Genomic DNA, 12,483 nt, shown 5'->3' on the forward strand with positions numbered 1-12,483 from the left:
CCGAATAATTCAGGTGTTGGAACATTTAAAGATATCCCATAGGTTCCTATGCCTCTCCTCTTTTTTTTTTGAATTCTTGTTTCTTCATTCTTTTCTGTTTGGTCATTTTTTTCTTCCTTCTGGTCCACTCCATTGATTTGAGTCCCAGTTTTCTTCCCATCACTATTGGTTCCCTGTGCATTTTCCTTAATTTCACCAAGCATAGCCATCATTTTTTCATCTAATTTGTGACCAAAATCAACCAATTCTGTGAGCATCCTGATCACCAGTGCTTTGAACTGTGCATCTGATAGATTAGCTATCTCTTCATCGCTTAGTTGTATTTGTTCTGGATCTTTGATCTGTTCTTCTGTTTGGGCCATTTTTTTTTTGTCTTGTCATGCCTGTTATGTATGAGGGGCAGAGCCTTAGGTGCTCACCAGGATGGGGCGACCCAGTGGCTGGGTTGTGACACTATATGTGGGGGAGGGGTCAGAGAGGGAACAATGGTGCTGGCTCCTCTCTCTCCCAGATTTCAGTCTCTTCTGCCACTTCCCACAAGCAAACTGGTCCTTTCTGGTGCTGATTTCCATGTGGGTGGGCTTGTGCATGTTCTAGGACCCTGTGGGTCTCTCCAACAAACTCTTCTCTGAGGCTGAAAGTCTCTCCCATGGCCACAACCCCCCACAGGTGTTTTTAATCAGTGTTTTGAGGCTTTATATTCCCATGCTGGGGCCCTGGGTTTTGTAGTCTGTCTCATTCCCCAGTTACACCTGGTTTTTGTGTGTGAGAATGTGGGAATGCCTGGTCCACCAGCCTTCTCATGCACTTCATTGGGTCTGTCTGCTGCCACCCCACGCCCGGGGTCTGCCAGCCAATGCCTGTGTGCCCAGGGTCCATCAGCTGCTGCCTTGTGCACCTGGGGTCTGCAAGCCACCACTTTTTTTTTGCCTTGACCCCTCTCCTCTTGGCTACCTGACTCTGCCCTTACTATTGGTCTGCATGAATGTGTCTATTTTAACTCCTTGGTTGTCAGACTTCCATACAGTTTGATTTTCTGTCAGTTCTCCTTGTCTCTTTGTTTCTAAATTTTTGTTGTCCTTATTTTGGTTGTGAAGGAGGCATAGCGTGTCTACCTATTCCTCCATCTTGGCCAGAAGTCCCATTTTTCTTTATTTTACTTTGCATAGCCTTCACCTCTTCCTCTATTTTGTGACCCTACTCAACCAGTTCTGTGAGCATTCTGATTGCCAGTGTTTTGAACTGTGTATCTGATAGATAGGCTATCTATTCATCACTTAGTTGTATTTTTTCTGGAGGTTTGGTCTGTTCTTTCATTCGGGCCACTTTTCTTTTGTCTAGGCACACCTGTTATATACAAGGGGAGGAGCCTTAGGTATTCACCAGGATGGAGCAACCCACATCACTGTGTTGTGGTGCTCTATGTGGGATATGGGTCCAAGGGGGAATAACAATGCTTGTTTAGCTCTTTGTTGGCTTTCAGCCACTTCCACGGCTACCCACAAGCAAATTGGGCTCTTTTGGTGCTGATTCCTGGGTGGGTGGGTTTGTGTACATTCTAGCACCCTATGGGTCTCTCCACTGAACTCTCCTGTGAGCCTGGGAGTTTCTCCCACTGCCTCAATACTCACAGGCTTTTTCAGTCTGAGGCTTTTAGGCTTTATTTCCCTGCACTGGAACCCTGGGTTGTGTGGTCTGTCTCACTCCCCAGTTGTTCATCCTGGTTTATCTGCATGTGAATGTGGGACCACCCATTCCACCAGCTGCTACCTTGTCTGCTTCAGCAGCTACTGCCTTGCCCTCCCTGATCCTCCATTCACTGCCTTGCTGTGAGTCCTCTCCATCAGGCTGCCCATCTCTGCCTCTCTTACCAGTCTGGATGAATGTTTCTTCTTTAACTCCTTGGTTGTTGGACTTCCATACAGTCTGATTTTCAGGCAGTTCTTGTTGTTTTTTGTTTTTAAATTTGTTGTCCTTCTTTTGGTTGTGTGAAGAGGAACAGTGTGTATACCTATGCCTCCATCTTGGCCACAAGTCTGTTCTCTTCCTATTAAGGCATAAGCCCATCACAAGAATGCCATCCTCATGACTTCATCTAAACATAATTAGTTCCCAAAGTCCTCAACTCCAAATACCTTGGATGTCAGAGTTTCAACATATGAATTGGAAGAGGGCAGGGAATTCAGTCCATACCAGATGACAGTGATTTTCACGGCATTGGAAGCCCTAAAGAAAAAGTAGGTCGGTGTATGAAGAACAGGGAAGAAATTTAGTGTGTGACGTGTTTAGGTTGAGGTTTCTAAAATCTAAATCTCCCATGAGGACACTGCATCAGCTATAACCCTCTGAAGAAGTGGCTGCTTTTGCTTCCTCATTCCTCTTACCACTTCACCTGGACATAGGGTAGGTGTTCTTTACATATCTTTGCTCCTTATTCATATTTTCAGACCATTCTGCCACCGCCATCCAGAGAAATACCTAGGATGAGTTTCAGAAAATCAGACTAAACCACCCATTTTCCTTCCTTGTTATAGTAGTCTTCCAAACTTCTGGTCACTCTCCCTTGTTTTTTGAATATTTAGGCTCTTGGATCATTCTCACTCTCTCCAAAAATATTCCTATCTTAATTCTTAGTGAGTTTAATATCTACACAAATGACCCTTTCAATACTGTTCTGTCAGATCCATAACTTTCTCTCTTCTGATGATCTCGGTTCTTCACCATCTTCCAGGCACCCCCTTCCATGTTCATACCCTTACCTTTGTCTTTGCAATACCTGAAACTCCTTCACAATCATTTACTTGAGGGTTTTATGGTTCTGCTTTTCAAACTTTTCTATTTAAATATATTTTATTGAGGTATAATTTGCGTTAAATAAGGTGCACTCATTTTAAGTGCATCCAATGACTTTTGACAAATATATACACACATGTAACCACCACCCCAATTAAAATATAGAAGATCCCCATCACCCCATTAAGTTCCCTTATGTCTCTTTGCAGTCAATCAATGCAGTCAATTTTCTTCACCCTATCCCATTACATCCCTGCTAGGCAATTACTGATCTGCTTTCTGTCAGGATGGATTGGTGTGTATTTTCTAAAACTTTCTGTAGATTGAATCACACAGCATATACTCTTTTTTGTGCCTGGCTTCTTTTACTCAGCATAATTATTTTGACATTTTCCCATATTGTGTGTATCAGTAGTTCATTTGTTTTATTGCTGAAGTATTTCCTTGTATGGTTGTACGGTAAATGTTTATCCATTAATGCACTGAAGGACATTTGGGTAGTTTCCAGTTTTGGGGTATTGTGAATAAATTTGCTATAAACATTCATGGACAAGTCTTTCTATGGTCATATGCTTTCATTTCTCTAGGGTAAGTACCTAGGATTAGAATTATTGGATCATATAGTAGATAACATTTTTAACTTTCATAAACTCTATATAAAGCAGTTGGAATATTTTCCACTCCAAACAACATAGTGTTAATTCCAGTTGCTCCACATTCCTACCAGTACTTGGTATGATCAGTCTTTTTTAATTTTAGCTATTCTAATATGTGTGTAATATTAACTCATTGTGTGTTTAATTTGCATTTTCCTGATGACTAATGATGTTGAGCATCTTTTCATGTCCTTATTTATCATCTCTATACATTTTGTAAAGTGTTTAAATCTCTTGCTAATTTCTAATTCTAATTTCTAATTCTTTACTCACATATTTTTGTACATTTACAAGGCAAGACATTTTCATTTTCTTAACAGTTCTTTTGAAAAACAAGATTTTTGTCTTTGATGTAGCCTACCTTATTGAATTTTTCTTTTTTTTTTAAATTATTTATTTTCATTGTTGTGCAAGTACAGTTTTCTGTCTTTTACTCCCATCCCAGCTCATCCCCCAGTGCTCCCCACATGCCTCCCATTTCCACCCCCTTAGTTTTTGTCCATGTGTCCTTTATACTTGTTCCTGTAAACCCTTATTCCCCTTTTCCCCTGAAATTCCCTCCCCTCTCCCCTCTGGTCCCTGTCAGCCTGTTCTCTATTTCAGTGTCTTTGGTTATATTTTGCTTGCTTGTTTGTTTTGTTGTTTAGGTTCCTGCTAAAGGTGAGATCATATGATATTTGTCTTTCACCTCCTGGCTTATTTCACTCAGCACAATGCTTTCCAGTTCCATCCATGCTGTTGCAAAGGGTAGGAGCTCCTTCTTTCTTTCTGCTGCATAGAATTCCATTGTCTAAATGCACCATATTTTTTGGATCCATTCATTTAGTGATGGGCACCTAGGTTGCTTCCAGCACTTGGCTATTGTAAATTGTGCTCTTATGAACATTGATGTGCATAGGTTCTTTTGGATTGGTGGTTCAGGGTTCTTAGGATATAATCCTAGCAGTGGAATTGCTGGGTCAAAAGGCAGATCCATTTTTAGTTTTCTGAGAAAACCCCATACTGTTTTCCATAATGGTTGTACCAGTCTGCAATCCCACCAACAGTGAACTAGGGTCCCTTTTTATGCACAGCCTCTCCAATACTTGTTGTTTGATGCTTTGTTTATGATAGCCATTCTGACTGGTATAAAGTGATATCTCATTGTGGTTTTAATTTGTATCTCTCTGATATCTAGTGATATTTAGCATCTTTTCATATGACTCCAGACCCTCTGTATTTTTCTCTTCTTTCCTTTGCTCTCTTAATCCCAGCCACACTGACCTTCTTTAACTTCCTAGTATATGACTGCTCAAACCTGTTGCAAGGCCTTTGGAAATACAAATCCCTCTTTTAGAATTTCCTCTTAATGACTATTCATCTATTTAATTTTTACATATCCTTTAAAATCAGTTAAAATGCCACTTTATCAGGAAGGCCTCTCTGACAGATCCCATACAAACTACATTTATGTCTTACACATTCTCATAACATGCATGTCCTTCCTTCAAAGAATTTATCTCAGTTTAAAACTGACAGTAAACAGAGGGGAGGAGGGAGAGGGCTAGTGAAAGAAAATAGAAGAAGGGCCATTAAAGAACGTGTATAAAGGACACATGGACAGAGCCAAAGGGGGTAGGTTCAAGGGTGTGAGGAAGGGATGGGTGGGATGGGCATGTAGTGGGAGGAAAATGAAGATAACTGTACTTGAACAACAATAAAAAATAAATAAATAATACAATTCTAAAAAACTAGCCCTGGCTAGTGTGGCTCAGTGGATTGACTGCCAACCCACGAACCAGAGGTTTGTTCAATTCCTAGTCAAAGCACACACCTGGGTTGTGGACCAAAGTCCCTGGTTGGGGGCGCATGAAAGGCAAACACACATTGATGTTTCTCTCCCTCTCTTTCTCTCTCTCTAAAAATAAATAACTAAAGTCTTTAAATTTTTTTTTAAAAATCTGAGCATTGACTTCCACCAAGATGGAGGCGTAGGTGGAGATGCTGTGCCTTCTCGCACAACCAACTTTAAAGACAACAAAGTTTTAGTAAAACAAATACACAGCCATAACACAGAAAATTAAACTACCGAAGTCCGACAACAAGAAACCCTTCAGCTATACCAGTAAGAGGGGCAGAGCCAGCAGCTGGTGACGCAGGGTTGGGCAGGAAAACTCAGCCAGACTGACCCAGGCGTGCCGTGGGCGGTTGGCAAATCCCAAGGTGTGGGGTGGTGACAGGCAGACCAGTGAGGGTGAAAGGTGGCAGGCTGACCCAGAGCCAATACTTTTAAGTGACCAAGAGAGAGCCAACCTATCAAATGCACAGTTCAAAACACTGGTGATCAGGATGCTCACAGAACTGGTTGATTTTAGTCACAAATTAGAGGAACATATGAAGGCTAAACTAATTGAAATGAAAGGAAATGCACAGGAAACCAATAGTAATGGAAAGAAAACTGGGACTCAAATCAAAGGAGTGGACCAGAAGGAAGAAAAAAATGACCAAACAGAAAAATATGAACAAACAAGAATTCAAAAAAAAGAGGAGAGGCTTAGGAACCTCCAGGACATCTTTAAATGTTCCAACGTCCGAATGATAGGGGTACCACAGGGGAAGAGGAACAGCCACGAGTGGAAAGCTTATTTGAACAAATAATAAAGGAGAATTTCCCCAATCTGTCAGAGGAAATAGACTTCCAGGATATCCAGGAAGCTCAGAGAGTCCCAAAGAAGTTGGACCCAAGAAGGAACACATGAAGGCACATCATAATTACATTAGCCAAGATGAAAATGAAGGAGAGAATCCTAGAAGCAGCAAGAGATAAGGGGACCGTCACCTACAAAGGAGTTCCCATCAGACTGTCAGCGGATTTCTCGAAAGAGACCTTGCAGGCAAGAAGGGGCTGGAAAGAGGTATTCCAAGTCATGAAATCCAAAGACCTCCAACCAAGATTGCTCATCCAGCAAAGCTTTCATTTAGAATAGAAGGGCAGATAAAGTGCTTCTCAGATAAGGTCAAGTTCAAGGAGTTCATCATCACCAAGCTCTTCTTATATGAAATGTTAAAGGGACTTATCTAAGAAAAAGAAGATAAAAAAGATGAACAGTGAAAGGACAGCAAACTCACAGTTATTAAGAACCACATCTAAAACAAAAGCAAAAGCAAACTAAGCAAATAACTAAAACAGCAACAGAACCACAGAAATAGAGATCACATGGAGGGTTAGCAACAACGGAGTGGGAGGACGAGAGGGGGGAAAAGGTACAGAGGATAAGTAACATAGATGGTAGGTAGAAAATAGATAGGTGGAGGGCAAGAATAGTATGGGAATTATAGAATCTAAAGAACTTGAGACACGTGGTCATAAACTAAAGGGGGGTAATGGTGGGGGAGGGGTGTGCAGGGTGGAGGGGAAGGAAGGGGGAAAATAGAACAACTGTAATGGCATAATCAATAAAATTTTTTTAAATGCAAAAAAAATCTGAGCATTAATTTTGGGGACTATTTTTATTTTAATATCTATTTTTTACATATATAATGTCTGGTCTCTGCTAAACACATAATTATTTGTTCAGTGGATATTTATTGAGAGAGTAAATGAGTGGATGAAGAATAGAGACTCCACAGATAAACTCGAGTATATATAAAATTTCAAAGTCAAAAAGCATGTTGCTTTCAATCAGTGGGAGAAGGATGGGTTTTTTAATGAATGATATTAAGACAACTATTAATTATTTGTAAAAAACTTTAAAAACTAAAGCTACAGTCTCAATAAACTTTTTATTGTATTTTATTGATTATGCTATTACAGTCATCAAAATTTTTCCCAGTTTGCCCCCCTACACCCAGCTCCCTCAGGCAATCCTCACGCCATTGTTTCTATCCATGGGTCCACACATATAAGTTCTTTGTATTCTCATTTTTCTATACTGTATTTTACATCCCCATGGCTACTCTGTAACTAGCAATTTATACTTCTTTTTTTGAAATATATTTTATTGATTATGCCATAACAGTTGTTCTATTTCCCCCCTTTCATTCCCCTCCACCCTGCACACCCCTCCCCCACCATTACCCCCCTTTAGTTTATGATCACATGTCTCAAGTTCTTTAGATTCTATAATTCCCATACTATTCTTGCCCTCCCCCCATCTATTTTCTACCTACCATCTATGCTACTTATTTTCTGTACCTTCTCCCCCCTTCTCCTTCTCCCACTCCCCTGTTGCTAACCCTCCATGTGATCTTCATTTGTATGGTTCTGCTCCTGATCTAGCTGTCCTCTTAGTTTGCTTTTGTTTTAGGTGTGGTTGTTCATAACTGAGTTGGCTGTCCTTTCACTGTTCGTCTTTTTTATCTTCTTTTTTTAGGTAAGTCCCTTTAACATTTAATATAATAAGGGCTTGGTGATGATGAACTCCTTGAATTTGATCTTATCTGAGAAGCACTTTATCTGCCCTTCCATTCTAAATGAAAGCTTTGCTGGATAGAGCAATCTTGGATGTAGGTCTTTGGATTTCGTGACTTAGAATACTTCTTTCTAGCCCCTTCTTGCCTGTAAAGTCTCTTTGAAGAAATCCACTGACAGTCTGATGGGAACTCCTTTGTAGGTGACTGCCCCCTTATTTCTTGCTGCTTCTAGAATTCTCTTCTCCATTTTAATCTTGGCTAATGTAATTATAATGTGCCTTGGTGTGTTCCTCCTTGGGTCTACCTTCTTTGGGACTCTCTGAGCTTCCTGGATTTCCTGGAAGTCTATTTCCTCTGACAGATTGGGGAAATTCTCCTTTATTATTTGTTCAAATAAGCTTTCCACTCGTGGCTGTTCCTCTTCCCCTTGTGGTACCCCTATCATTCGGACGTTGGAACATTTAAAGATGTCCTGGAGGTTCCTAAGCCTCTCCTCATTTTTTTGAATTCTTGTTTGTTCACATTTTTCTGTTTGGTCATTTTTTTCTTCCTTCTGGTCCACTCCTTTGATTTGAGTCCCAGTTTTCTTTCCATTACTATTGGTTTCCTGTGCATTTCCCTTTCTTTTCAATTAGTTTAGCCTTCATATGTTCCTCTAATTTGTGACTAAAATCAACCAGTTCTGTGAGCATCCTGATCACCAGTGTTTTGAACTGTGTATCTGAAAGTTTGGCTATTTCTTCATCACTTAGATTTATCGGCTCTGGGTCTCTGAGTTGTTCTTGAGCCATGTTTTGATCTGTTCATGCCTGTTATGTATGAGGAGTGGAGCCTTAGCTGTTCACCAGGGCGGCGCCACCCAGGTCGCTGGTTTGTGATGCTGTATGTAGGGGCGGGGTCAGAGAGGGACAATATCGGTCCCCTCTGCCGCTTTCCACCACTGGGGCCTGCATGGTCTGTCTCATGCCTCGCGGTCTGTCTCACCACTCACTCCTTCACCGGTTTACAGTTTATCTGCGTGCGAATGTGTGACTGTGGTCAGCCCTCAGTGAGGCCACTGCCTTGCACCCTCAGTGGGTCTGCCCACTACTCCACACCTGGGATCCGCCCACAGCTGCAGGCATGCCTGGGTTGTGTGCCTGGTTCATTTGGTGGATCTTTCCTACCCAACCCCACTCTGCTGCTGGCTCTGCCCCTCTTACCGGTTTGGCTGAAGGGTTCATTGTTGTCAGAGTTCTGTATAGTTCAATTTTCTGTGGTTTGGCTGCTTTTTTGTTGCTAAAACTTTGTTGTTTTTAAACTTGGTTGTGTGCAAAGGCACAGTGCTTCCACCTATGCCTCCATCTTGGCAGAAGTCCCTCAATATACTTCTTACACCAACATAAATTCCACATAGGTGAAACAAGTGCAAAAAATAAATCATAGAGGTACTAGAAAAAAATTAGAGAAGTTCTTTATAGGAAAACCAAGTAACAAAGGAATTTTTTGTAATCTTGATAGATACATAATGGTTATATAAGCATATCAGAAAAACTAGACTGCACAGAGAAAAAAATGTATTTTACATAAAATTTAAATTTACATGAGACATGCTTTCTAAAAATTATATGTAATGTGTATCAAAAAGAGTTAATATCTTTATAATACAAATAATTTTTCCAAATCATTAAGGGAAAAGTCATCATCTTAATAGAAAAATGTAAAATTTTCATGAACAAATACTTCATATAATAAGGAAATCAAATAGCCAATAAACATATGGAAAATACCTTTCAGGAAGAAAATTTGGCAGGATCAATAAAAATGGACAATGCATATACTTTTTACTCAGCATTCTCATTTTAAATATTAACTCTAGAAATATAATCTCAGAGATAGAACAACTTATATACCAAAAAATATTTGTTACTGAAATAGAGTAGCAAAAATTTTGGAATATCTGAAATTTCCATCATAGGAAATGGTCATATATATATATATCCTGGTAATATATACTTATATAAGATTATAACACAATATATTATTATATATTATATAAATATACATTGCCAGGATATATATCATATTAGTATATGCTATATAATTATATGCTATATATAATTTATTATTATGTAGTCATCACACTTGTAATTTTACATAGAATGAGATTATTTGATCCATTATCTCTCTCTTCCTACAAATCGTAGAATCCATGAGATTAAGGACTTTTAACTTTGTATCTAGCAACTAGCTCATTTTCCAGGAGGTACTTAGTATGTACTTGTTGAGAAAATGAATGAATGAGGCCTTTCTTTATCTTAATAGGCTGGAAGTGATGGGGAGAGTATTGGAAACTGTCCTTTTTGCCAACGCCTTTTCATGATCCTTTGGCTTAAAGGAGTTAAATTCAATGTGACTACTGTTGACATGACCAGGTAAGAGAAATCAGGACAAATTTCATTCTAAGGATTGAAATTGATAGATACCAATACAATGTTTGTGTTTGTATGGCATGTGCTTTATCGAGAGGCCTAACTCTGCTTATTTTTTAAAATCATAGAAAGCCTGAAGAGTTGAAGGACTTAGCCCCAGGTGCCTATCCTCCCTTCCTGTTGTATAACAAGGAGTTGAAAACAGACTTCATTAAAATTGAGGAATTTCTAGAGCAGACACTGGCTCCTCCAAGGTATACATTTCACAGGATATTATTGTTCTTGATACAAGTTATTTTATTGGCCTATTTATTGCACATTGAGGATTCTTCCTTCTACACTTCTAGTTCCTTTTCAATGTCAGACCTCTCTTTTGCAATCTTTCTAGAAAAATTTGCAGAAATGCCCCTTAATCACTCCATATATGATTAGAAAACTTTACTGCAGAATTATTTATTTAGTATATGTAAAACATTGAAACTATATAAAATATAGGTAGTATATTAAGAAAGGACAAAGGACAGACTTGGAAACCTGGGAAAGGCAGGTAAATTTGGGCTCCATTTAATTTCAGCCTCATTATTTAATCTATAATGAAGTTTCAGGGCATTTATACTGATAAAAATCAGACTTCTTTTAAGATTTTTAATTTTTTTAATTTTATTTTTAGAGAGAGGGGAAGAGAGGGAGGGGGAAAGAGAGAGAACAAACATCAGTGTATGGTTGCTTCTCACACCCCCTACTGGGGACCTGGCCTACAACCCAGGCATGTACCCTGACTGAGAATCGACCATGTAACCATTTGGTTCACAGGCCAGCACTCAATCCATTGAGCCACAGCAGCCAGGGAAAAATCAGATATTTTTCCTGTAGAACCCTCAGAAGATCTTCAGCTAAAGATCTTTTTTTTTAGATTTTACTTATTTATTTTTAGAATGAGAGGAAAGGAGGGAGGAAAAGAGTGAGAAACATCAATGAAAGAGAGAAACATCATTTGGCTGCCTCTCATCTACACCCTGATCAGGGACCTAACAGGCAACTCAGGCATGAACTCTGACTGGGAATTGAACTGACCTTTCACTTTGCAGGATGACACCTAACCAACTGAGCCACCCTTGTCAGGGCAAAAGGTTTTCTTTTATTCAGTCTGATCTCTTAGCTCTACAGATTGAAACATAGTATGTCTATTATGCATAAACTTTCCCCCTTAACCTTAAATATACAAAGATGATAGATATAACATTTCAAATTAGTTTTAAATGCATAGCATACTTAAAATAAGAAAGTAAATTCTCTTTGGTCTAGAATGGAAAAGTAACTCATGCTGGAGTAAGAGTGAGGGCATGTGGTAATAATGCTGTGTAGCCCATGAGGACTGATCATGACTAAGCTTTCACATCACTGATGGCATGAGGACAGAACATATATACCCAATACAAGGGCTAGAGGCAGGAAACAGGCCTCACATAGTTAGCCAGAGGCCAGAACTGCACTGTCTATGCATGAATAACAGTTATACATAAAAATGCTTACACAGGATAGTGTCTGGAAACAGTCTGCTGTACTTATTTTTTTATTACTGTATAACAAATACCACAAACTCACTGTCTTAAACTGACACTCATTTATTACCTCACAATTTCCATTGTTAAGAGTGTGGCTATGACTTTAAAGCTGCTCTTAAAAAATGAAGTATCAATCAATCATAAATAAATATATGGAGTAAACAAAAGGTTCTATCAGTCCAAATTCTTACATAAGAAAAAAGGGATACTATTCTAGATTCTCTTCTGTGTGACTATATTAGGTCTCTTTCATCCATTATTGATGGCTTCTTAGATTTTAAGTACCTGCTCCAAGTTTGTCCTATAAGTATTGAGTCTTATTTTGTTCTTTTCCCTCTCCCTTATGCTCCTCTACTACTTCCTCTCCTCACATTATCTGTTCCCTAATCTTTTCTTGCTCCCAAAGGCAGCTAATGAAAAATCTATTGTGTATCTTTTCATACCTTTTTCTAGGTTCATATAAGCATAATAATAAGTATAATTTACTTTATAAATATTGCTCTTATTTATCTCACTTCAAAGAATTTTATGACATCCTTTAACTCTACTGGTGTAGATTAATTTTATTTTATTAATGTCTACATAACAGTGCATGTCACAGATTTGATACAAGTTGCTTCTGTTTCTTTACTGATGGACCATTACAAACAGTGGTATAAATAGCAT

General features: G+C 39.0%; 1 protein-coding gene across 1 annotated transcript in view; it reads left to right on the forward strand.

Annotated features, from left to right (window-relative positions):
- Positions 1-12,483, forward strand: part of CLIC2 (chloride intracellular channel 2) — a 31,364-nt gene that overhangs the window by 6,065 nt on the left and 12,816 nt on the right. Inside the window, exons 2-3 of the mRNA XM_037153759.2 lie at positions 10,146-10,255; positions 10,381-10,506. Of these exons, the coding sequence (XP_037009654.2) occupies positions 10,146-10,255; positions 10,381-10,506 (236 nt within the window). The remainder of the gene's footprint in view (positions 1-10,145; positions 10,256-10,380; positions 10,507-12,483) is intronic.

This window comes from Artibeus jamaicensis, unplaced genomic scaffold, assembly GCF_021234435.1.
Source record: "Artibeus jamaicensis isolate MK-2021 breed Jamaican fruit bat unplaced genomic scaffold, CSHL_Jam_final contig_374, whole genome shotgun sequence".
NCBI classification, from domain to species: Eukaryota; Metazoa; Chordata; class Mammalia; order Chiroptera; family Phyllostomidae; genus Artibeus; species Artibeus jamaicensis.